Source organism: Crocodylus porosus, unplaced genomic scaffold (assembly GCF_001723895.1).
Source record: "Crocodylus porosus isolate Cpor-Errol unplaced genomic scaffold, CroPor_comp1, whole genome shotgun sequence".
Lineage (NCBI taxonomy): Eukaryota > Metazoa > Chordata > Crocodylia > Crocodylidae > Crocodylus > Crocodylus porosus.
The window spans coordinates 2487019-2511491 of record NW_017728922.1 but is presented as its reverse complement, the minus strand read 5'-3'; the positions used below and the strand labels follow the sequence as shown (position 1 = coordinate 2511491).

Genomic DNA, 24473 nt, shown 5'->3' with positions numbered 1-24473 from the left:
GGAGGGGATGTTGTACTGTACCGATATAACAAATTCACAGTCAATGGTTGGGCCACCCTATCATATAAATAGTAAAACTGAATAATACCTGGTCAATTTTCACTGCCGTAGTATTGGAATCAGTGGGCAGATTGGATCTCTCAAGGTAAAATGTCCTGCAGTTAGACATTAAGAATTGGATTATCTCATTTCAGGCACATACACATGCATTACTACCTACTACATGCCATCTCTGATTGTCTTGGAAAGAGAACTGCTGTCAATAAAAATGATGTTTCTTATTGAGGCCCTGAATTATTTGTTTTTATAGCAACTGAGTTTAAATGCAACATTTTAGCTCCAGTCAAAAATCCAAACTCCAATTAGATGGAAATTGCTTCTGGCACAGTCCAGTAATCCAGAAGGACTTTAAGCCTCCCTCTCCCCCCTCAAATAATTTAACAGGTTTCCAACCAAAAATGAAACCCCCTCCCACTTCATTTCTAAGAAGAAAAAATATACAAAACAAAAAAGGAATATCTCTTTTGCCAAAAATCTCCTTTACTCCAAAGACTCCCTGGACGTGTCTGCACGTGCCAATTAATGCACAGCAATAAGCTCTGGAGCTTATGGCTCTGGAGCTAATTACTGCCAAGCATGCATCTGTACATGCATCTGCCAGGTAGACATCTGCATGTGCACCCAGCACATTGAGTCAGGGTGGAAGAGCTCCAGCTGGCAGGGAGCCCTCCGGCTCCACATGCTGCAGAGGGGCTGACTAGGGCGTGGGGCTGCTTCAGTGTGGGCTAGCCGGTAGGCAGCCCCAGCCAGCCCCGCCAGTGTGTCTACATGTACACAGCTGTGGAGTTTTTTACTTGTATTTACAAGTACTTATATTTACAAGTACTATCCTGCTGCAGAGTAAAAAATTAAACTAATTAGCTGTGCAGTAAACATCTCAACATCTACACATGCACCCCTATTAGACTCAAGTAAATCAATTCACTCCACAGCAGGATAGTACTTGTAAATACAAATATACAAATACTGTCCTACTTCAGAGTAAATTAGTTTACTTTAGCCTAATAGGGGCACATATATAGACACTGAGACATTTACTGCACAGCTAATTAGTCTATCGCATAGTAAATATCTCGTGTAGACGTGCCCACTGTGTACTAGATGTGGAAACACTGGCAAAGAAAAATGTAACCTATTCAGTTTAAATGTTCTCAGTAAGCAGCACCCTTTTAGCATTTTTCCTGGGAAGGGAACATGAGATACCTGAGTTTACGGTAGTACTGTTGCACTTTTTCAAGTGAGGTGCCATTAACCTGCTGCTGAAGTTCTTCTACAGACAAGCCTCCTGGTTGTACATGGCTCTCCAGGCTTTCAAGAGCTGCAAAAATAAAGGGGTTTTTTTCCCCATTTTTTAGTGTTTTTGTTTTGTTTTTCTATTTGGCTGTTTGTCTTTCATTTCCTACTTTCAGTATGTGGCTGTCAATTCACATTAAATACCAAGCTTGTAAAAAGCAAAATTAAATGCCTGTATGCCCAGTGAAAGGTGTGTCTTTTAATGAACCATTTTGCTATTCTAAAAGGTCAGGGCTCCTATAGTACTGGATCACTGTAATATCCTAGTAGTAACTCTCCTAGACTAGATGCTACAATGCGGGACAGCGACTCCTGTAGAGGTCCCTTCACTTAGAGCCCAGATTCTATGAACCAACATAGCAGTATGTGCACACATGCCTGTTTTAGCGCTCTTGGTCTGTGGCCTAGGAATACGGGAATCTCCATGCTAGATTAGACAGGTCTCTTTAATCCAGCATCCCATCTGACAGTGACCTGGAGTTTCACTGAGCCTCAAGAGAATTAACATCAGGCAGATGTGGGGAATAATCAGATTCCTCTGCATGGCTCATGTTAATCACTATATCCTATGAATTCCCCAAATATGTTAGAGTGGTTTCTCCTCAGCATGACAATTTCTAACCCTAACTTCTTTATGTTGTCAGTTTTGCTACAGTGAGAACTCTAGAGTCATTCCTAGAGGGTCATTCAATAAACCCCTGGATATCGAGTAACTAGTTACATCTGCCATCACATTTGTCTTTATAAGGAGTCTCACAGGCACCTCTTGTAAAGAGCACTGCATGTAGCTTCAAGCTTGCCCCATTCTGGAACCGGGAAGGCAGTTTGGAGAAGTAGTAGCTGTCAAGATACAAGATAACCTTCAAGGCCTGCCGACTTCCTTCAATGTGGTAGAAGATGTGAGTATCTGGAGAAACAAAGATGGGATGGCTGCTGTGTTACCAAAACAAGAACAATACTTCAGTGTACCATTTAAGAGCATTTCACCATGGAACATGAGAAAAATGGCAAGGAAGTTACTGGTTTTTAAGAGAAACAAGCAAAATATATTTAGAAATAACTGATGTGATATTTATCAGCACTGATTTATTCTTTTCCTCTGTGTTTGCCTCGCCTATTAGATTGTAAACTCTTTGGAACGGTTCTCAGATGGAGCAATTTTGGGATAATCTGCTATTCTGTACTTGCACAGCCCTTAGCACAATGGGGTCCTATTCTTGTTTGCTTCCCGGACATTATTGTAATAAACACAGATTTAAATCAATATGTTCCATGACAGCCAGTGTTGGATGAGAAGAGGTGGGAAACGCTTCGAATCACCATCAAATATTTGCCTGGGTCCTATTGTGATTAGTGACTAAAGTGTAACAGGAGTTACAGACTTCATCAAGGTGTTTCCCACACTGCACGTACCTTCCAGCTAAATATACGAAAGGCCTTGGGGGAGCGGGTAATCAAATAAAGAAGGCAGGCCGAACATTGGAACAAAAGGGGAATTTCTTGGCCTCAGGGGTAAATCACTTTCAATACTGTCATGGAAACTGCCATAGGATCTTTGAAACCACTTTGGTTTTTCAGGTCTTATTTAACTAATTATGCACAGAAATTATTATGGTGCTTAATATGCACCTTTTGGAGGGATTAAAAAAAAACTAAGCTGATGCTGGTTTGATTTAAACCTGCAGTTATAGAGTCCACAAGGTCCAGAACGGATGCTTAACCAGACAGTATTTGACAAGAAATGCTTATCTAGCTGCCTGCTCTCAGTTTCTCTTCCATACATGTAGCATAAGGCCCAGCAGCAGGCAAGGGTCATGGCTGTGAAAATAAGCTCACCAGCAACATGCCTTTCCCTTCTGCTCCAGAAAAGAAGAAATCTGAGTGACACATTGGGGTGAGGTCTCAGCTCTCATTACCTTCAATGCAAGTTAAGGAAATGCAGCACATCATAGAAGGCATTCAGCAGATCCCAGGACTGAGCACTTCTCAGAGACTTAAAACTAGGCTGGAAACTAACCAGAAATGTAAGTAAGAAAGAAGAGCTTCATAGCAACTTAAAAGTCTCACTTGCTACATGGCTTTCATCCAGCTGCTTGAAATAAAAGGCAACCTTGTCCAGCTCTGACAGGGTCACCTGGATGTCTTCCAGCATTGTGCGCTCCTCTTTCTGCAGAGAGGAGAAAGGGCTTATTTATTTCTATCTATGAAGCAGAGAAATACAGACATTAGAAGCATGAAGACGGGATGGTTCGAGGGATGGAGGATGAATTGTGAAGCCGGGCTAGGTGGAAGTGACAGAAGGCCGTTTTCACCTGACAACAGCATGAAGTTTGCTTTGGTTGCTTCCACCCCAGTCTCAGTGGAGAGGGGTTCATCTCCTAGAAGCCCCAGAAATACCAGTCTCGCTCCTGCAGCCTCAGTAAAGAGCTAAGGATTGAACCAGTCCTGGAGACCTGAACTGTATCCTACGCCTGACTTTGGAAGCAGGCTTACTCCACAGCTCCCACTTGTTAGACCCAAGTTCTGCCCCCAGTTTTACACTGCTTTTCAATTTATAATTATTAGTTTAGCTTGGTTGGTGGTATCAGTTGATGGCCTTTGCCTGAGAGTTTCCTACTTGTAGTAGGCAAGTGGATTTTATAAGACCTGCTCCTTCAGTGAGGTGCTGCCAGGTCAGGCTTGAAACGCATGGTTAGGGCAGGTGAAAAAGCTTTTCATGCCACTCCCTGCACCAAACCCAGTTTTGTGACTGCTTTCAGCAAATACAGAAAAGCTCATATCTATACTTCACCCTTAGCTGCTGGAACAGGTGAGAACCACTTTTGGCTGCTTCTTGAAATGCATCTTCTGACCAGCGACCAGCAGAGGGCAACCCTCACACATCACTAGTGAAGTCCCGGGTGACAGAGCAGCATACTCCAGCTACTAAAACCAACACTCAAGTACCGCTCTACGACTTTTCTGCACGTTAAATTTCAGCAGTCAAATGTGCTCCCCTGGCCAGGCCAGCAGTCTAGTGCTGGTGTGGGGCCAGTGCCCGATGGATGGGACACTCGGAGCAAGATGAAAGCAGGCACTTTGCAGGTGTTGGGGATGGCTCCTCATGTAGATACAATAAGGAGCTCTGGCCAGGTGGTGAGTGGGAGGGAAGCGTAGTTGGCTTGGACAAAGACAAAAGGGGCAGAGCTAGGAAACCCAGCCACTTACCACTGTGGGGGACAGCAGGGACTGGTAGTTGAGCAAAACCCCAGTGGCTGCTATCTGCTCCAGCCACTTCTTGCTGGCATCCCTGCTGCTCTCCTCATACTCCCCATTGTTGTTGTATCTGTAGTTGAGAGCAGCCAGCAGCTGCTCAGAGAAAGTGCAAATTGCAGCCACGAGGGACTGGCAGAAAATGGCATCTCGTCGCAACTGCAGCTCCGTGTCTGCCGAGGAGAGAAGGGAAAGAGGCACAACACAGTCAAGCAGATTTTGCCTTTCATCCACTGTGGAAGAGCCCACCTCCCTGCCTGACATTTGGCTTGTGCTGTAACCTGGCACCGATTTGATGGAGAACTGCCTTCTGTTGTCTACGGGGCACAGAATGCACATGTGCCTTAAGGACTTCCCTGTCCCCTAAATCCCTATCAACACCCCAGTCCCGCCTTACTTTAATGATTTTTCTCACAACAGTGCTCAGGAAGAGGAGGTGGCATCTCTACTTCCATCCTTGGCCTTTAGTGATTCCACTGCTCTAACCCATCTGCCTTTAAACCTTCCTCTCTGCTCAGGGCATTAAATGGTATCATGTAGTTCACATTTCCCTGGGCAAATCTCGACAGTGTTAACTCTCTGCTTCCACTCAGCCTGCCCGTGAGTCATCCAATGGCTAAATAAATCCTGTCATGCTTAAGGGGATTATAGCAAAGAGTGGCACATGAATAAATGAAGAGCTATTTTCAGCTACTCCCTGGTTTCTCTAGTATTCACTAGGGCTTCTCTTGTTCCCCCAGGAGTGTTTTTTTTGGAGAGAGCAGCCAAGTATTTCACACAGAGGCTTTGAAGTTACTGAAGATTTTTATAATGAAGCAGGAAAGGAACTAAGACAGAGAAGACTCAGGGATGTATCTGTAGTCCAAGGCAAATCCTCCCTGCGCTACTGATGGTGAAGCAAAAAAAGTTTAAAGTTATTCTAAAGGCAAGAGAACCCTTCAGTGAAGTAAGGCCAATATAGCCAGTGCTGCCACCCGCTCCTCCTCATAGGGGGGTTTGAAAATGCTGTTGAAGAGGGGTGTAGTCAGAGACCTAAGGAATCAGGGTTCACAAAAGCAGATTTTGTGGGTGCTCTGCCTAACAACATGGGCTAGTTTAAATTAACGTGAACTAAAACACGACTCTGGGACATGGGAAAGTAGTGTAAAGCCACCTCTGCTTCCCACCTTCAGTCTATGGAGCTCAGAATCAAGGCCCAAATTATCTGCCTAAAACTTCCTTTAAAAAGAATCCAGCAAATGTTTCAGCTTGTTATTTTTTACTTAATACATGCATACATACATACTTAATACATTTTTTACTTAATACATACATATAGATCCAGATAATACATACATATAGACCCAGATAAACCAAACATATGCTTAAATGTAGAAATGTAGAAACCAAGTAACTGCACACGTAAAATGGGAAGTCAATCACCTGAAAATGTCAATCGCTTGCTTTTTTTTTGGCTAACACAGAGACTAGGCCAGTAATGTACTTAGATTCTAGCTTCAAATTTAGGGTCTTTTCCCATTTTCCTGAAATAACACTGTTCCCCTTTGCTCATTGGCTTCAATGACAAGCCCATGTAGCTGTTGTTTGCACTGTAGAGATCTATGTGAGTTGGTTAAAAAGCAAAGTGCACCCTAAAAAAAACAGAGCAAACCCCTTACTCAAGGTCTGCTCAGGCTGTTGAGAAAGCATGGCAAATTTGAAAGTAAACTGTGCAATAGCTTCTCATTTTTGCTGCCTCTCCCCACCACATTCAGAAGCAGCAGAGGTCACCTGGACTGAGGCTTACAAAAGAGGAAGATGATGAAAGGACAAAAGAAACGGTGCTCAAATGACATTAACAACTGAGCAGGTGGCACCAGAGTGACCTATGTAAAGTCAAACCAAAACTGAGCTATGACATTATTAAGATATAAAGGGCTGCCCAGAATGGGTTCAAGAGACGACACAATGTCATCAGCAAGCCAGCTACACTTGATATGCAAAGGCAACAATAGCTGGGTGATGGAAAAACTCAAATGCTTGTGTGGGTGCAGACCTGCCAGCTCAGGACATTAGTAACGCTGACAACATTTTGCACAATGTACTAAATCAAAGGCCCTTACCTGTGCATTTTAGCAAGGCCAGAAGCAGTTGATTCTTCCCATCTAGAAAAGTAAAGACAAGAAAAGCCCAAATAAATACAATAACAAGCCCAAATAAAAACAATATGATTTGCACCCAACTAACAGCACTCCATTTCTGTTTAGCACAGACCATAATCTGCAGTCACACAGATGTTTGATACAACAGGAAGTGAAGCATAAATCAAGCCCTGTAATAGGTGAAATGCTACATCAGCTACCAGGAATTACTGGGTAAAAATTTGTGCATGTGGAAGAATACTTATGAAAATGACCTCTGACCAGGGCCCTTAATTTGAGAGTTAGATCTGTTCAGACTCAATCAGCCTATTTCAGTTCTACCAGAGTTTTAGTCTGAAGCAACAGTCGCAATGGTTCAGATGTTTACAACAGCTAATTAAATCCATCACCTTCACTCCATTCATTTCAGGTTCTGCCTCTCCCTTATTTTCATTTGCTTTAAATGTTTTTAAAGAAGACGGAGACAAGCTGATCGGCCTGACAACTTTCTGTCCAGACAGACTAACCAAGCAGCGTACAAGAGACAGAAAAAGTTCCTTGTGATCACGCACTCCAAAGTAGCGGTGCTGCAAAATATCGTCACTGAGACCACTGCTGAACCCACCAACCACCTGCTCGCTTCACTCCCCTCTCAAGTCCCAGTAACCAAGAGGTGATTTTTCAAATAACCTCATTAGACTTATGTGACAAAAGGACGTTTACCCTTTTAACCCTGAAACTGAGGGTCCAGTTTCTCTCCCCGCCCATTCTCCCATTTCACAGACCTTCCACGTGTTTTTGTATAGTTTCAACAAGGTTCTTGATGCACTGTGGAAGGTTCCAGGGATCTTCTTGGATGCTGACTTGGATATTATTCCGACACTTCACTGTTGTTTCTTCCTTCTGTTTAAACTCTGTAACAAAACAGAGTCTAGGTCCAGCAGTGGAAAATGCTACAAAGCTCAGAGTTGCACATTAGCTGTGTTACCTGCATACAGGTTCAATCAACTGAATACAAATATAATATATAACCCCCACCAGCGAGGGAGGTAAATGACTAATTCCTATAGCCATATAACAAGCAGTCCCAGCTGATTTATATGCTAAGTACCATGCTCCAAGAGGTATGCACACAGTTCATATGCACAGTACATGGGAACTGTGTGCTAAATTCCTTCTGCAGTATGTTACAATTGTATCTTGAGAACCAAAGTTGCAGTGAAAGGGCACCGTTCCTTTTTGTAATCTCTGTTTATTATAATGGGCAGCCAGATACATCTGTGCCCCTTATGTCCTCTTCCGGATGGCAGCAGACCAACACTGTAATGCTGACTGTAACAATCCCTTGCAGCTTCATGACCAAGTTTGCCAGATAGAAGCCTAACTTAACTGAAGAGGATGAGTTCTGTTGCTCATGATGCAGTTATTCAATTTAGCAAAACTGCCTGAACTCAGTGATAAAACATATGGCCACACACATACATTGGCAATGCATAGATGCACATGCACCCCCTCAGATTGGCGGTGCACCCCCTGAGAGAAGCACTGCCGATGGCATCTGCAGGCAGTCGCTGCTCGCCATCCTCCCTGCGCTCACCACCAGCAGTGTCTGCGGGTGATGACTGACCTTTGGTTGGCAATTGCCACCCTCCTAGCCACCCCCCACACCACTGCCATAGCCATCTGCAGGAGCTCCCCACTCACCGCCGCCACTGCCCCCCCCAGCCTCCGGGGGCATGTGTCATTCATGCACACATACATATATGGCATGTCTACATGCATACATACATACATTGGTGGTGCACCATGGCAGTGTAGACTACATGGGGCACTACTGTACAGTCATTACTGTGCATTTGCTTAGCATTTGTATTAGCAAGTGCTAAATAAATGCACAGTGACCAGAGTTACTGCGCAGTAGTGCTGGAAAACATCTTTTAGGTGACACTACTGCACAGTAGCCGAATACTACTGTGTAGCAGTGTATTAGCACTGTCTGTACTGTGATTGTCTTTGTAAGAGATGAGTGTGTTTTGAATTAAACAAACAAACTTAATACTATAAGAAAAATTATGCAGGGTGGCTGCCTTTTCCTCACTGCATTCAAAGAGTGTGTGTAAGGCCAAACAGGTTTCTACATTTGTTAAGTGTAACATGAACACAGCTTTTCCAAATGCTTCTGAAGCCTTCACAAAAAACATCTGTTGTCTCTGTAAAAGTGACATCTACTGCTTCTAATATGGCTGATGTTTTTTGGGAGGAAAAGCAAAACCAAATGAGACCACAGCACTTGAAGTGCAGAAAAGATAATAAAAGTTTTCAAGTTTCAAGAGGGGAAGGAAGGACAGCAAAAGTTCAGGAAATAATAAAGTTCTATCTCAGAAGGGAAGAAACTGCACCCAGGGCCCTAAACCCCTAAGACCAAAGTCCCATCTTCCTCTTTTAGGACAAGAAACACAGTATTGTTTGCTTGCTCACCATGAAATCCAGTTACTCGGGTGTCTAAATGAGCATTTGTCATTTGAGGATGAGTTTATGCTGGCAACTACCCATCCCTTGAAAGAAGCAGAGTAATTCCTTCAGCAGGCTCATGCAGGCCTTGTTGGTACCACTTGTAGGCTCCAGTAGCTGAGACTGTATCAGCTTGGCAGAATGCCCCTTTCCTGTGAGTCTGACCCATCCCTGTTTCATGTCTTCTAAGATGTATACCTCTGTACTGCATCATACAGAGGAGCTGGGGCACTTAACAAAATCGCTGGGCCATTCAGAAGCATGTTGTAGGGAAGTGCTGCACTCTGCCCAATGTGAAAATGATCAGTGAACAGTAAACCACACCAAAGGTCACCCATGTTTGTGTCCCATTATTGTGACATCTAACCCACTAAAATATGGACTAAATTAGTCCCATTATTATAACTACATATAAAGTTTTGGTAACTGTGCAAGTAAATTATGTGTGCTGATCTGCCACTTGCACATGCTGATGTCTGAACTTCTGTCCCAGAAAGATAAGATTTCTCTGTATCCTGGGAAATTACTATATTCAGTATGGCCAACCCTGTTTTGTTTACCTTGCAAACCATGATCCATTGGAAAGTGCCTGGTTTCTTCAAAGGCCTTTGTTATCACTGGTCCTTTGAGGAGTGCATTGATAGCATCAACCTGCAGTAGGAATTGTTGGTTGGTCAGTGCCACTTACAGAAGAGGTTTTGCACAGGTCATTCATGGAAAAGTGCTGAAGCAATAACATTTGCTGTATTTTTTTAACTAACTTAGAATAACTGAGCTGGATGCTTCCACACTATTGTCCATATCTGCTAATCTTAATGGAATCTTACCCATAGCAAATAAAATTAAACTATCCAACTCTTCCCAGCTGCCTGATACTACATATGGGTTAGGCAACATGCGCAGAAGAGTAATGATCTAGTGCTGGGAGACTAAGGGGGATAGAAAAGACTAAAGGGGTTAAACAATATAATTCAATGTATCAATTCCATAAGGACATGCCTTGGTTACATTCTTTTCCAAAGTTCCATACATGAGACCCATTTTGATCATTCTTATTAGAACAAAAAATTGCTTTTTTGTGATTTTTCCCAAACTTTTTATGATGACTCTGAAACTGCAGAACAACCCTGTCTCGATCACAAGGTGACCTGAATGTTGGTTGAGATAAAACTGCTTCCTCAAACTCTCCCATACACAGTTCTCCATATCTTATTCCACATCCTTGACAGATTGGTTTCCTCCAAAACTTGGTGCGTCGGTCTCAGATAGCTAATAGCTAGCACATGCACCTGGTTAAAAAGATGTTCGAGACAACCGTGCAGCTTGTCCTGTTTGTCTGAAGGAATCCTCATGTCATTGGGAAGCTCATCACCTAATTAAAAGAACAACAGGTGGTTTCTATAAATCATGTAACGGCTTCAGACTTCTCGCATTTTTGTGATGTGGTTACAGCCAGACCAAAAAAGGGGGGAAATCCCTTGTGACAAGAGTTTAACTGTACAGAATAGTAGTCGTCACTGTGGTCGTTCTGTTCCAGTAACAGAGCAGCGAAACCGCTCCGGTCCATAGACCATAATCATTGTGACCTTCAGGACATGCAAGTAACCTGTTTGCAAAGAGCCTCTAGCCTATTTTCTCCACCACACCCCTTGATTTCAGTGGTACACTGAGAAAATGACAGACTTCTCACTCTTTCATTATCGTGGGATTTAGTTTGGTGCTTTTACAAAGCCATTTTTCCAGCAGCACATCCAAGAAATCACAACCAGCAGAGCCACACCGATGCACGGCCTTATGTGGTCTCTGATACTGGAGAGCCTCTTACATATTCCTCCAGCACACACTCACCTGATCCCATCTCATCGCTGCCGAGGTAAGAGCTGTTGCTCCGTACGCTGGTGTAGGACAGCACCGAGTCCCGATTACTGTTACACTCACTGGAAAGAGAAGGAAATTGCCTCATAAACTGGCCTTACCCTGGGCATTTACTCAGGTTTTTTTTCAAAATCTACTCCACATACCCTAAGAAAAAATCCTTTAGTCATTAATAGGGATGTTAATATTAATACCCAAGTCAGGGCTGAATGAATAATTCAGTTCCAAGGATCTTGGTGAAGCTTTGATTTGTGAGCAAGTACGTTACAAAGAATGAAGACAGATTTGCCCACCGGGTTTCTCGTTACACTCAGGGCACAGGGGGCCACTACCGATGCTCCAGGAATGTGCTAAGGGAGACCCTACTATATAATGATTCAATCTTCCTGATCCTGGCGGAAATGATGCAGATCTCAGTCATCCTTCTCCAGCATAAGCTAATGCTACAGAGGCACAGCTGTTACGGATGGAGAAGAGGAGTGTAGGTACCCTACGTAAGTGGAAAAGCAGGCATTGTGGAGCTTTATGCTGTCATGCTACTTTCCTGCCCTCCCATTTCTACACCTTCCCTGTCTCCTCACTGTGTCTCTAAGCTGAATAAAAATACTGCAAACCTAACCGGAAGGCTTCTGTTATTTTGGTAGCCTAAGAATGAAAATAGTCACCCTATCCCACTAAAGGCATCAGCGAAGCCTTGAGTAGCACACTACACCTCTAGAAGTTCTCCATTAAAATCTAAAGGGTGATAGCAATACATAGGGCATCATTACTACAACACAAATCCCTACAACCCCTTACAGGAGAAACACTATTTCAGACCTGTGGCTTCTAATAGTCAGTGAGAGAGGAATATAGCTAATGCAAACAAGGTATTTTCTTATCTGTAATGTTCTCATTCTTATAGCTCCTCAGTATCCAATTTGTGGATCAGGAACTATTAAAATATGTTTGATTCCCCCTTGAGTAACTATTAGTTCAATTCCGTGTACTTTAATTGTCTGCTTCTGTCTTGTAAAGATAGGACACAATAATCTTTTTCATCTTACATTTCTGTTAAAATTTCGGCGCATATGACAGCCCAAGAGAGACTTTGCCTTTGATCTCACTACATTCCTCAGAACAGATTAGGCTCAATTACAGAATCCTTTTAAACAAAACAGAGTTCAATAATGGGCTTTCTATTAAACGAAGAAGAAAATTCTTTGTATTGCATTAATATAGCGCCAAGGCACCTAGACAAGTTTTCATTTTAGGGTGGACAAATGCCTATTGGTGACAAGGCTAAACACACCAAAGTCATCCTACCTGGCACCTAGACCTCGGTGTGACCTAAGAGAGAGCATTTTTCTATGCATGTTAAAAATAAAGAAAAACAGTTGCGGAAGGAATATGAATATGAAAGTTTGTGAATCAGACTTTAGAATTGATGGCATCAGTGTTTTCAAATAAGAAAGAAAAAAAGAAAATGGCACTTAAAATCAAATTGTTATGGTCTATTTTTCATTATTCATTAATACAGGAACACAGCCAACATAGCCTGAGGCTTTCATATAAATGCGAACATTTGCCAGGTTTTTTTTAAGTTTTGCAGTATTTTTTTAATAAATTTTCGGCAGTCAAGGATGGTATCAGATTCATGCAACATTTTCCACTGCTGATGATGCAGTGAGCTTATTTACAAGCCAGCTACATGCTGAAAATGTACCACCGCACATACAGAATGAAGCGATCACACGGGCAAGCATGAGTGACTGGTGCCTCCTGAATCTGGGGGGGCACCTGCAGAATCCACCAACGGCGGCAGCCCTGGCAGGGGGGGCACCAGCCCTACCGACAGCATCAGTCTCAGCCATCAAGGAGGGCTCCAGCCCTTCAGGGGAGGCACGTGCACCCCTGTGCACCCCCTCCCAGTCGCCTATGTGGGCTAGTGACGAATTCCAGATGCTCATCAAAAAAACCTGTGTTATCAAATACAGTCAGGTCTTCTGCAGTCTAGAGTCAATGCTTAGGTATATCCATAGAAATCTGGAAAAACGACTGGCTTCACTAGAAGACTTGCAAGATCACAATTTAGATCTTTGCTCCAGAATCAGGAGCAACCAAACATGACCTAGCTCTCATTTGGGGCCATCCATGGTCTGTCACTGCTCCCGAGGGATTATTCCAACCCAAAACGTTCAAACATGGGTTCTGATTCTTCACTGCTTTGCAACTTGGGTTTACACAGTCCAGATAGATGCAAGGCGGTGGGGAATCAGACTTGTAATGTGGAAGCTTCTGTGATGTGTGCCTAATTACTCTCTTCATTGTTACTCTCTCTAGAGAAAGTGTCTTTGTTCCTTTGTGGAGAACCAAGCCGACAAACGCACGTTCTTCTCCATTAGAAAATGAAAGGGGCAACTTTTTTCATCGCTTCTCGGGCCTGCTTTTAACATGTCCTCTCCCATCAACAACATCTTGTGGAGTGTGAGATTTCAGCAGCAAATATTCCAGGAGAAGCAGCAAGTCAGTCATGTCTCAAAAACACAATTTTGAGACACCTGAATAAATATTTGGGTTTGTGGTTTCAAAGACCCATTAAAATAAAAGGCTGGATGTCCATTTCTGTTTCTCAATATTCTAGGCTTCTGGGAAAATTGTTCACAGACTTGAATGGAAAAATCCTCATACAATAGCAGCTATTATAAGATCAAGCTGTCTGAAAACTGCTGAGCTTCTGTGGTTCACAGTTACATGGCATAGGAGGAGAAAGAGTCACACTAGACTTATTGATGCACAAAGAGAATTTAATTTCTAAAAGTCTTGGTTTTGCTGGGTTGTTATGGGGAAGGAATTGTTGCTCTGCTTTATCTCCACGGTAATAAATGCTGTGAGATTTACAGCTGGATGTCTGCTGAATAAAGACCTTTATTTTTACTACAAAATAAAGGACTAGCTTGGAAATACTGTTTTTATACATCATAAAATCCAAGCCCAGAAAAGCCAGCTCTAATCTGGAGCTGGGTTTACAGCTGGGCAAGGATTTTCAAAGGACACATGCGGGGTTGGTGCCTAACTTCTTCAGTTTGCACTGAAACTCCCGTTTGTGGTAGACACTGCTGTGGTCCTCAAGAGGTGGGCAGCAGCACTAGCAATTATACTGGGCTGTGTGCCCGAGACCAGAAGCTAGTCCAGAGCACTAGCACTGAAAGAAAATTCACCTTCTTTTAGTCCCTCCTGAAAATTTCAACTAAAACTTCCAAGAGTGGCCAGAGGTTACGCAGGACCCCATACAAGAAGGAATACTGGAGCCACTGTATCACCCCAAGATCATGAGAAACACACCGCTTTAAGACCTGCTTCCATTAAGGACCTCTGCAGGGTCTGCGGGAACCCATGATAATAGGTCACCCCAACTGGGGTTTGCATGTGCACCTTCTCCAGCTGGTTAGCACTGGGAATCTAGCAAAGTCTTGTTGGAAGATCATATATGTTAGTGGAGGAACATACGTTATGGTATTATTTAACACACCACACTTACAAGGGTATGGTCTTATAATGTTTCCAGGAAAACAAACTCCCACTGCCAGAATCATCTTTGGTGTAATTCTACCACTGCAAACAAAGATGCCAAGGGTAAATCTCTACCTCAGTGTTTGCCATGGAGAGTCGCATGGCAGTTGATCAGCCCATGGTGCGTAACCACCCAGAGAGTGGTTATCCTTTCAGCAGAGCATCATCTGCATATTTACATCAAGACCTACAATGCAGTACATGCCTTTCCATTTCTTCGTTTCTCATGTATTGAATGGGACCTAAAACCACAAAGCCTAGCACAGCTTCATTGCAATCCTCCTGGTGAGCTCTTCTGAGAATAGGCACCACATTAAAACAGTCTACCCTGGAAACCTCAGACTGATGCCTGCCTCAGTCACGCAAGAGAGAACCACTGGTGTAATTACTACCAAAGTCTGATCTTATTTTCTGTGGACAATGCATTTGAGGTGATAACTCTGAATCAGATACAAAAACTGCTGGTGGATCTAAGAAACAGGCTGGTTTGCCTGAAACCTAGGGTGAATTTCTCCAGCCCGTGCTCTGTCTGCTGCACTGGAGAACAGAGAGCTCTTCTTTGTGACCTTACATGACTATCTGATCTTTGGACCTCATGGTAAATGGATCCTGTGATAGCCTGTGACATGTGAACCATGTCCAATTGTTGAAGTTGTGAATCCTGTAGTGGATACACTTAAATGCAAACCATATGAGCAGCAATTTGGGTTCATTTCTGTGGTCGCTTACATCCAAAAGAGTCTGTCACGGGCTTCTCTGAGAACAGATTGAGATCTTGAGTATACAGGACTAGAGCCATTAATTACTCAAAATGACTTCACCGGAGTTTTGCCTGTATAAAGAGTCCAGTTTTTAGAATGCAGCCCCATGTTTGTACAGTGCGTTTACAGTACGAGGCAAATGTATAATTTCTAATACTTAGTATTTGATTTCAACAGCATTCATCTATGGGTCAATACCTGATTTTTCTATTCCTGAACCAGCCTCAAAGAGTGAGCCCCAATACCTAAATTCAATATCTTCAAAATACTGTGCTAGTGGAGAAACCTGTATATTTTTACACATACCTGTAGGAGTCTCTGAAACTCATTGTGTCGTGTCCGGAGTCTTCTTGATCCTCCTCAGAAACTTTGAAACAAACCTTCTTCATGCCACTAGGCTCAGCTTTGTCGGTGTCACTCTCCTCTGCCCCCAGAGAAGGCGGCGATGTCTCATCAGTGGATGGAGGTTCACAACCACTAGTTTCTGTAGGTTCTGTTATGGAGGACAAAAGCCTGAAAGGTAAAATGCACCACTCAGTGTTGGAGTAAATGGCTGAATCATGCATCCATGACTGTGATCTCAGCCTAACCACATCTAAAATCAAAAGCAACATTTCTGTGATTTGAGCTGTATGTAAACTGAAGCTTATGTGAAGTCAGCAAGTTTGATTTACAGGAGTTCATGAAAATCTTTTGGGGTTCTGAGTCATGTGATTTCACAATAGGTAAATTTTGTATTTATACAAATCCTTTGATGCAATGTTTCACTTAACTAAAAATTACCACGTCCTTACTGAAGCAGGGTAAAAAAGCACTAAGCTGTCCATAACTCACTTAAAAACCCCCAACAATTACCCATGTTCCCCAGTCTACAGTATCTAGTTAGAGCTACACTTTCCTTATTAAGCTTTCATTTTGAAAGTTTTCTATTACTTCAGATACGACCCTTCTCTAATGCAGTGATCTGATGAAAAATTAGCAACATGAGTTGTAGCTCATAAATGGAATAGGAAAAATATGCTGCAAAATATGGAGATGCTGGGCACATGTAAAAGTGAAATTATTTGCTGAAATAAATTCTCCCATAGAAATAGTCTGCCTGCCACCAAAACTAAATGAAATATCCCCTTGTCTGCATCCGTTCCCTAACTAACACATGGTGTTTTCATTAGACACTAACTGGCACTCCAAAAGCTACAGGGTATATATCATAAATCTGCCTGTCACTGGCTGAAAGAGGGTGGCTTTTAGTCCCTATTTACTAACTTGTTGAGGAGATTTTGTTCTGCTGATACTGGCTTGACTCTTGCAGATTTTTGCAAATGCCCTGTCTGCCAAGCTGTGATCATATTTATAGAGACTTCTTTCACTTGCCATACAAGCCTGACTCCAGCGGTTAAAACCCAGACAAATAGGGATAGAAGGCAAAGATGTTGTTCATCTGGGAATCAGAAAACATCTCCTGCTACCCAAGCAGGGTGGGTTTCATCAGTGCATAGCATCACAGTCAGGAGCTAAATTCACACAGCTGACACATAAGCCTTGCCCTATGCCATTGATTTCATTGCTCAGCATATCCCACCATCTTTACACTGTGCTAATGCCAGCCTCAGTATCTCTTCCACTTTCTACCTATGCTTTCATCACTGTGCCTTACTTATCCTAAAATGCCTTTTAATCCCAAATGGCTCAGCCAAAATCTCAGGGAAAGGGATTTTATTTATATAGCTCCAAGCCTGTTGCTGGAACTTAATATATAATAGGAATCTGAACCAAGATGGGCGAACTTTGGCTCTCACTGGGTGCATCTACACGAGATGCTATGGTGCAGTACCAACAACAGTATAACAGCGCAGTCCACTGCACGTGTAGACATGGCCACTGACTTCGATTCAGTGGGTACGCTATCTCATTACACAGGTGGAGCTGATAAGCATTTCAGGGATAGTTCAGCATGTGAGCAGGTCTGGCCTTTTCCACCCTGAGAGGCAGTGTAGGGAGCATATATATGTGTGAAACACACAAGCTATATGGAGTGTTTCACAATATATGCTGAAAACGCAGGATATTTTCAGATGTTTCATGCTCCAATTTTTCAGGGAGTGCTCTCTGAAACACACATACACAGGTTTCCTTGCTCACTCACTTATTTATCTGAAAAACATATTGCTTCATCTCCTTCACTGCAATGTCCAATTTGTTAAAAAGCTGCAGGTAAGAGTCTTGTATCTCCCGGTCTTCTTGTTTCAGCAGAAAGCTGAGTCCCCGTTCCTCCTGGCTTGCTCCCCCATTCTGTTGGCCAAAACCACCATCATATTGTCCATGGGGGTAGAAATCGTCATCTTCTGGGGTGAGACATCTCCACGACGGTGCAGCCATGGTGGTGATGCAGTGTTGAGTATATAAGACTGGATTTAAGGTACCTACTGAACATTGAAGGAACTAGTTAGTAGGCTCTGAAGTGCTCAACCCTTTCCCAATACTGATGATTTCCACTCAAAGGAAGTCCCTGAGGAATATAGTAGGAAGTAAAGCAATAGGCTCACACAGAAATTTCTGTATAATACTCTACTTTTAGAGTATTATAAAGTGCCATAATATCCTACAAGTGTATAGCTTTTAATAAGAAAAAGTGGTATTTCTTATGGGACTTTTTTAACTTCTTAGAAATTCTATGGCAAACATACTTAGCTTTTTGAAGTAACTATAGTTCAGGATAAATGAGCTAACTAATAATGGCCCATCCACATCTGTGTGGTCATAATTTTAGCTTCAGCTCTATCTACTGCTTTTGCAGACCTGAAGAAGGGTATTTTTGTGCCTGACAGCTTGTAACATCTCTCTGAACTAAAAGATATTACAAAAGAAATCTCACCTTTTATCACTAAGAATTTTGTACATGCTAATGAATTCAGAAGCACAGCAAAACCAGTACTACTGAATGTTATTATTCTGGCTTTATGGAAACCAGTGAGAGGGAGAATAACTATCATTTTTGCGAGGAAAAGTGAAGAATATTTTCATTTGGAAAGTCTGGCAAGAAGAATGCCAAGAGCAGAACTGGAATGTGACTCTGTTTTGGGGAATAATTCTGCCAGCTCTCATGAAAAGTGCTGCAAAATCTTACACAGCTGCAAATGGGACATGGTATTTCTTGACCCCATTTGGAGAAGGTCACCCAGCCTTCCTTAAATTGGACAAATTAGGTTTGCAGAGATCTGTCACGAGCTCTCCTGTGTGCTCCTCTTGCTGGGCAATGATAGTGTCCAAAGTGCATTCGGTGAGATTATAAACATGAAATACTGCAACACAAATAGTTGCCTTTCTGGGCAAATACCATGTAGCAGCTGTATGTTAAGAGAAGACCATTTCAATAGCAAAGAACCTCCTGGCACCAATGTGTAGGATTACTCTATGAATAAAATTACCTCTGAAGTTACTTTAGTAGTAACTCTAGAATACCATAATCATATTAGCTATTTAAGATTTCCTGACCATTCTGGTTATGGTTTATCTGTACAGCGTACCACCACTTAGCCTCATTTCTCAAAGTCAGTAAATCAAGTCTTCTAAATAGAAACAACATCCTAAGGATTTAGTTGCCATGTGATAATCCTGCTGTTTACCTGTTAAAAACACTTTGACCTAGGACCCCACTACGTGCCTGACACGTTCTGTTGTTTAACACTAATCTCACAGCCTGCGTGTCATCTTACTGTGCACATTCTGCAGGAAAAAAAATTGTATCGCCAAGGTTGCTTGTCTTTGGGTCTGGACTCAAACTGAGGAGTAGGAAGGACAACTCATCTTTCATTAGATAACATCAGTGAGGCTCTAGGAGTTAATTAGCACCTTGTTCTGGATCAAGACCAATTATAGAGGGCTTCCGTCCAATGCGAATGCTGAACGACCTTCCTGCTGAGGTAGTGTTTTTGGGGTATGACACCTCCATGAGGTTAATGTGGCAGTTGGTAGGGCAGAAGTCCATGCTGCTGAGGGGGTGGGGCTCCATGATGGCTTGCTTGAAGGCTGGGCTCACCTTTGTTTTCAGTTCATTTGCAAACTGGGGAATTGAGAGAGCCTGCATGAGTCCATTTGCAAAAAACGATGGCACAGTATAGATGCTTGCTTTCCCCAGACAGCCCCACTTTGCAATAGTCCTTTAAGCTCTGCCACCCCTGATGTAGCTACTCAAAAATGAGCACTAAAGAGATATATAGAATTGTTTTAAAGTCTTTAGTGCCAAATTTTCAAACAATTCAGGTAACCAGACAGAAAGGAGGCTTAGCTTCTGTAAATAATTCCTGTAACTGGGCAATCAAATGAGGCCCATGACAGCTCTCGGCTGTCACGACTACTCATTTCCATAGGTTGGCATACATTCTAGCCAATAGCAGCAGCAGTGTGATAGCCGCTTTATAAACAGGTCTCTACTCCATACTGCTTGTACTCTAAGCAACTCCCAGTCCTGTGTTCAGAGCACTAGAACATTTCCCTTCAAAGCAGTTAATGACGAATGAACACACAGCACTGAACACTCAAGCATCTACTATTTTGATAGTTTAGTATTGTCCCAAGATATCACCAAGATCTAGGAGTACTGTACCTTTTGGTAGCTGGTGAACCTTCGGCTGATACTTTCTAGCTTAAAGTCACACATTTGCCGGAATTCATACTGGGGCATGGTAGCCACTGCATTGCTTAAGGAGATGAGCCTCTTGCAGTTCTTTACAAAATGATTGTCATCTGCAGCAAAGGCCTCTAAAATCTGCACAAGGAGACAGAATTCCAGTGGTGCAACACTGAGAGCAAGGTACATTGCAAGGTTCTTCTAGTGCCTAAACAGTGGACACCCCCATGTCGGTATGTTTGAGGAAAATGGCATGTAGACCAGGTAAAGCCCTCTAAATTGTCCCCAGGAAGATGATCATGCTGAATCTTAAAACTTCCAAGCCCTTTGGCAGACATGTTCAGAATAAATGAGATGCTCAAGAAATGCTTCTGAGTTATTTTGTAACTTGGGAAAATGTTCTGTGTGCCTCTCTTGCTGTTTCTGCTACCTTGTACCGTGGATGATACCAATAGCATTATCATGTTTTATATAAACGTTCATTCTAAACAGTGCGTTCTAGCTAATAGTTCAAAGTCTGCTAACAGTATAACATACTAACAAGGGCACCCAGCCAAACACATCTAGCATGACTGACCCAGCGATTCTGCTTAGAGGAAAGCTAGCAATACATAGTAGCTGGTACCTTTGCAGTTATATCGAAACAACCCTTTGGCTCTACAATTTTCTCCAGGACAAAGCATTTGATCCCTGCACTGCTGACATATTCGTACACCACCCCATGCTCCAAATGGGTGTTGTCCACAGTCAGGCTAATGAGGGGTGTGTCTTCACTGAAGATCAAAGGAGAACTGAGGGGCGACGGTGTCAGGACTGGAACCAAAAACAAAGGCAAGTCACTTGCTGATACACCGACATGCAAAAGTGCATGCAAGCATGTGTGCATGTGCATACCCGTCCACTCACCAAGAAAATACAGTGCATTGAGTTCTGTTCAAGCTACAAACACCTGACACCTGGCAGGGAATATCAAATGGGAGGTCAAATACATTTGTTCTGTGTCCTTCAGGAAACATCTTGCAGCTATTGTTCCAACTTGCAGTTCATGCCCAGATTCCTCCTGGCAGGTACAGCTGTACCAGTAGGGATTTCTCCACCATCCTTCCAGAGGGCAGCTTTACACTCTGGTCAAAATGAGTCTCACCAGAGAAGCGGTGAGGAGCATCTCCTGGGGGCCTGTTCTTACCTTTTACTGGACCACAAGGAGGAAGGGAGGGAGATATTCCGATATATTTTCATTTTACATAAAGAAACAGACAGTATGTGGTAGAAATGAATGGTGAGGGGTCTGATTCATGCTTAGAACATAGCCCTGTGAATACTTGGCACAGGCACAGGAAGAGTCCTGCTGATGTGAACATGGAATAAAGTGCAATTCTGCATGGACCAGGGTATCTGAATCTTCCCCTGAAGGGTTAAACTGTGCCACCCCCAAAAATCAGGCCCATGGCTTTGTTAAGCTTTGCTTAAGTGTTCTGGTAAGAATATATGGTGCATTTGTTCTAGGCAAAACAAACACAGTAAATGAGATGGGGCCCACAAAACCAAAACATCAAATGGTGCCAGGATGTCTCAGATGAAGAACCTCTCTCCTCATCTTTTAGCCTGTTGTTTGCATCTCCGCTCTGCAGCTTACTCTTGAGTGCCAGGAAATCACATCCTGTGGTCCCTAGCTCCAGTCTGTATCCCTTGCAGGCCCTGCTGAGTACCCACAACCCAAAAGCATGTCACTCACTACACATGGCACAGGAGACGGTTCATTCCATGAAACGTCTTTTCGAGTGTGATGGATGTTGATTCAAGTCTCACATGATGTGTAATTAGGCTGGTTTGTGGCTTGCCGTCACAGTTACCAGCCGAACAACACCACTTGGAACATGCTTTTACAGTGTGCAACTCCCCAGTCATTTACTGTAGAGCACAGCAGTCCGTAGACAATAAAAAGCAGATGTATGTAGACTGTGTTTCCGCACTTACCTAGTTGTGCGACACTGATACTTAGACAGATTCCCTAAGGCACCCACAATAAGCAAACAACCCACAATTATCTACTCTTATCTTCTGTCCACAGTGGAAGACATTCCTTTCTGTCAAGGGCCACAGCTGTTTGATTTCACGTCCCAGTTTTATGGTCCTTGAGCAAGTATCTGGGAGGCCTTAGTCTGTTAGAGTGTTTTGCTAAAATGAGAGATTCCTATAGCAATAAATACGTTTCACAGGTCCGTTGTCTTTTGTCTTTCTTTGGAATCAAAGTGTACTGGCTCTCCTACCTTCATGAAAAAAAGTCAGACTTTCCTTTACCTGATTCCTGATTGCCTTTATGAAGGGGATCCAGTTCTGCACTCTCTTCCAGTAAGAGGTCTCCCTTAGTGGACTCAAAGGGGCTGCCATTCACATATGCACTACCTGCTGATTGCTGAGCTCTGTCTTCTTCAGCATCTTCATGTGTTCTGTAAGCCCACTGGTACAGTCCCTGTCAAGAGAGCAGGAATGATAAGAAGCACTACCCTCAGGCACAGGATTAGGGTTTTGCTCACTCCCTCTCTGCATTGCTTTTAGCCTTCTGGTGACGCAATAAGCTACTGTGGAATATTTTTAGGTCCTAGTGGCTATTGTCACATATATGGCATTTGAGGGCTGAATTTAGTCTACTGGCAATTAAAGCCTTGATGCATCCACATCCTGAAGAGCCAGAGGCTTGAGCTAAACACCGAGATAAAAACAACTGGGGGAAGAGGGTGGGACTTTGAATCCAGATGTGAATCTTCTAGTTGATCCCTGTCTCCAAAATGGACAGAAGTAGACATCCAAATATAACCCTCCCTCATCCTCACAGTGGGAGTGTATACAATCTGGATCTAGGCTGGGGTTCAAATCTGTAGCTACAGCCTATTCAGCTACTGGGGGAAAGACTGCAGTTGATGCTCATTTGCAGCAATACCTGGTAAGTGAACAACCTCTTACCAGCAACATTTCCCTTGGGAACATTTTCTTTACCATGAAATCAGATGAAATTCCATGTAACGTCAGTAGTCACTTAGGAGCAACAGAGCACTGGGGCACTAACCTGTTGCTACTAAAAGGGACTGACTGTATTTTACAATTATCGGCTACATTCTGCTCTTGCTTTCAACCTACATAGTTTTCTTACTTGCACTGGATTTGGTGTGAATCAAACAGATTTTTTAAGGGTTTAGTTTTGGATATTTGAGGAGCATAAGAACATATTAACTTCCTCCTCCCCACACCCCACTGCTCTTAAAAAATGTTTTAAATTTCCACATTCATGCTCTTACCAGTGACTCCTGCCTGTTCCTGTATGCTGTAAAGTGCTCCAGAACATCCATGTAACTTTGATCCATGACATTATTCCCATTAACTTTCAAAATACACTGTCCTGGGTGAAGTCCTACTGCTGCAGCCTCTGAACCTGAAAAAGAATCAGGCAAGAGAGTTGTTCGGACAGCACAGCGATTGTGAACTATGGAGAAGATCCAGAGAACAGAGTGAAAAGAGGAGCGGGGGGACAACAGGGAGCACTCATGTGGTCTTACTACTACTTGACTTAGAGAAGTTTGAGGAAGGGGTTATAAAATAGTCTGTATGTAACAAAAAGCACTGGGAATGTGAGAGGTTGCCCAAACCTAGATACAGTTGCTGCTGAAAGCAAATGAAAATCTCATGGGGAAAGCTATCTTTCAAGAATATTAGTCTTTCCTTTCTGAGCTTGTGCTCACATTGATTAGGGTAAATTTGTACAGCAATACAGTTTGCAGCTTGTTGCTTGTTAATTAAAATAATCTGAATATTTACCCATCAGGCAATCTGCAAGAGCCTACATACCAGACTGGGGTGTTAATTCCACCAGCACAAGTCCAGAGTCTGGCTAAAGTCCACACTCACGCTACTGAGTTTTAGAACAGAATCTCACTTCTACGTGTCTACATTTAACATCATTATTAGTTACTTTTTAAGCAAAGTTATCCAAGATTCACCATTTTATTCAAAGTATAAATGGCACTTTTTCTGGTAAAAGTCTAAGAAATGAAAAGCTTCTAAGCAAGGACATTGCAGAGATGCTGCAGAATTTTATTTCTTACTAATAATCATTATTTGTGCTAGTAGGAAGGTAAGAAAGAAAAGAACGCCCTGTTTCAGGGAGCCATGGGATGAGGAGGCTTTATGTGCTTTTCTTGAATGCAATGTACATGCACATACTCGTACTGAAGGAAGGAAGTGGTGTACAACTGAAAGGTCTTGCTCTTTACTTACACCAAAAATAAAAGCAAGCGCAAAACTTTGTTTGTGGCTTAGATCACATTTCCTGTACAGCACTAACAAACAGGTCTCTGTTGCCCTCTTTATTTCCCCCTTTCAAAAGAATGAGGGGGTCCAGCTTGCCTTTAACTGATCTTGGTG

The 24473-nt window shown here is 42.8% G+C and overlaps 1 protein-coding gene across 1 annotated transcript in view; it reads right to left on the bottom strand.

Moving 5' to 3' along the window:
• The window catches only part of PREX1 (phosphatidylinositol-3,4,5-trisphosphate dependent Rac exchange factor 1), a 277523-nt gene that overhangs the window by 6996 nt on the left and 246054 nt on the right, over positions 1-24473 (bottom strand). The window contains exons 20-36 of the mRNA XM_019539798.1: positions 23351-23484; positions 22356-22527; positions 20680-20867; positions 20031-20192; positions 19277-19487; positions 17571-17847; positions 15731-15937; positions 11085-11173; positions 10526-10608; positions 9797-9887; positions 7511-7639; positions 6708-6749; positions 4561-4778; positions 3421-3520; positions 2117-2260; positions 1264-1378; positions 89-155 (exon numbers count right to left, since the gene is read on the bottom strand). Coding sequence (XP_019395343.1) covers positions 89-155; positions 1264-1378; positions 2117-2260; positions 3421-3520; positions 4561-4778; positions 6708-6749; positions 7511-7639; positions 9797-9887; positions 10526-10608; positions 11085-11173; positions 15731-15937; positions 17571-17847; positions 19277-19487; positions 20031-20192; positions 20680-20867; positions 22356-22527; positions 23351-23484 — 2429 coding nt within the window. The remainder of the gene's footprint in view (positions 1-88; positions 156-1263; positions 1379-2116; positions 2261-3420; positions 3521-4560; positions 4779-6707; positions 6750-7510; positions 7640-9796; positions 9888-10525; positions 10609-11084; positions 11174-15730; positions 15938-17570; positions 17848-19276; positions 19488-20030; positions 20193-20679; positions 20868-22355; positions 22528-23350; positions 23485-24473) is intronic.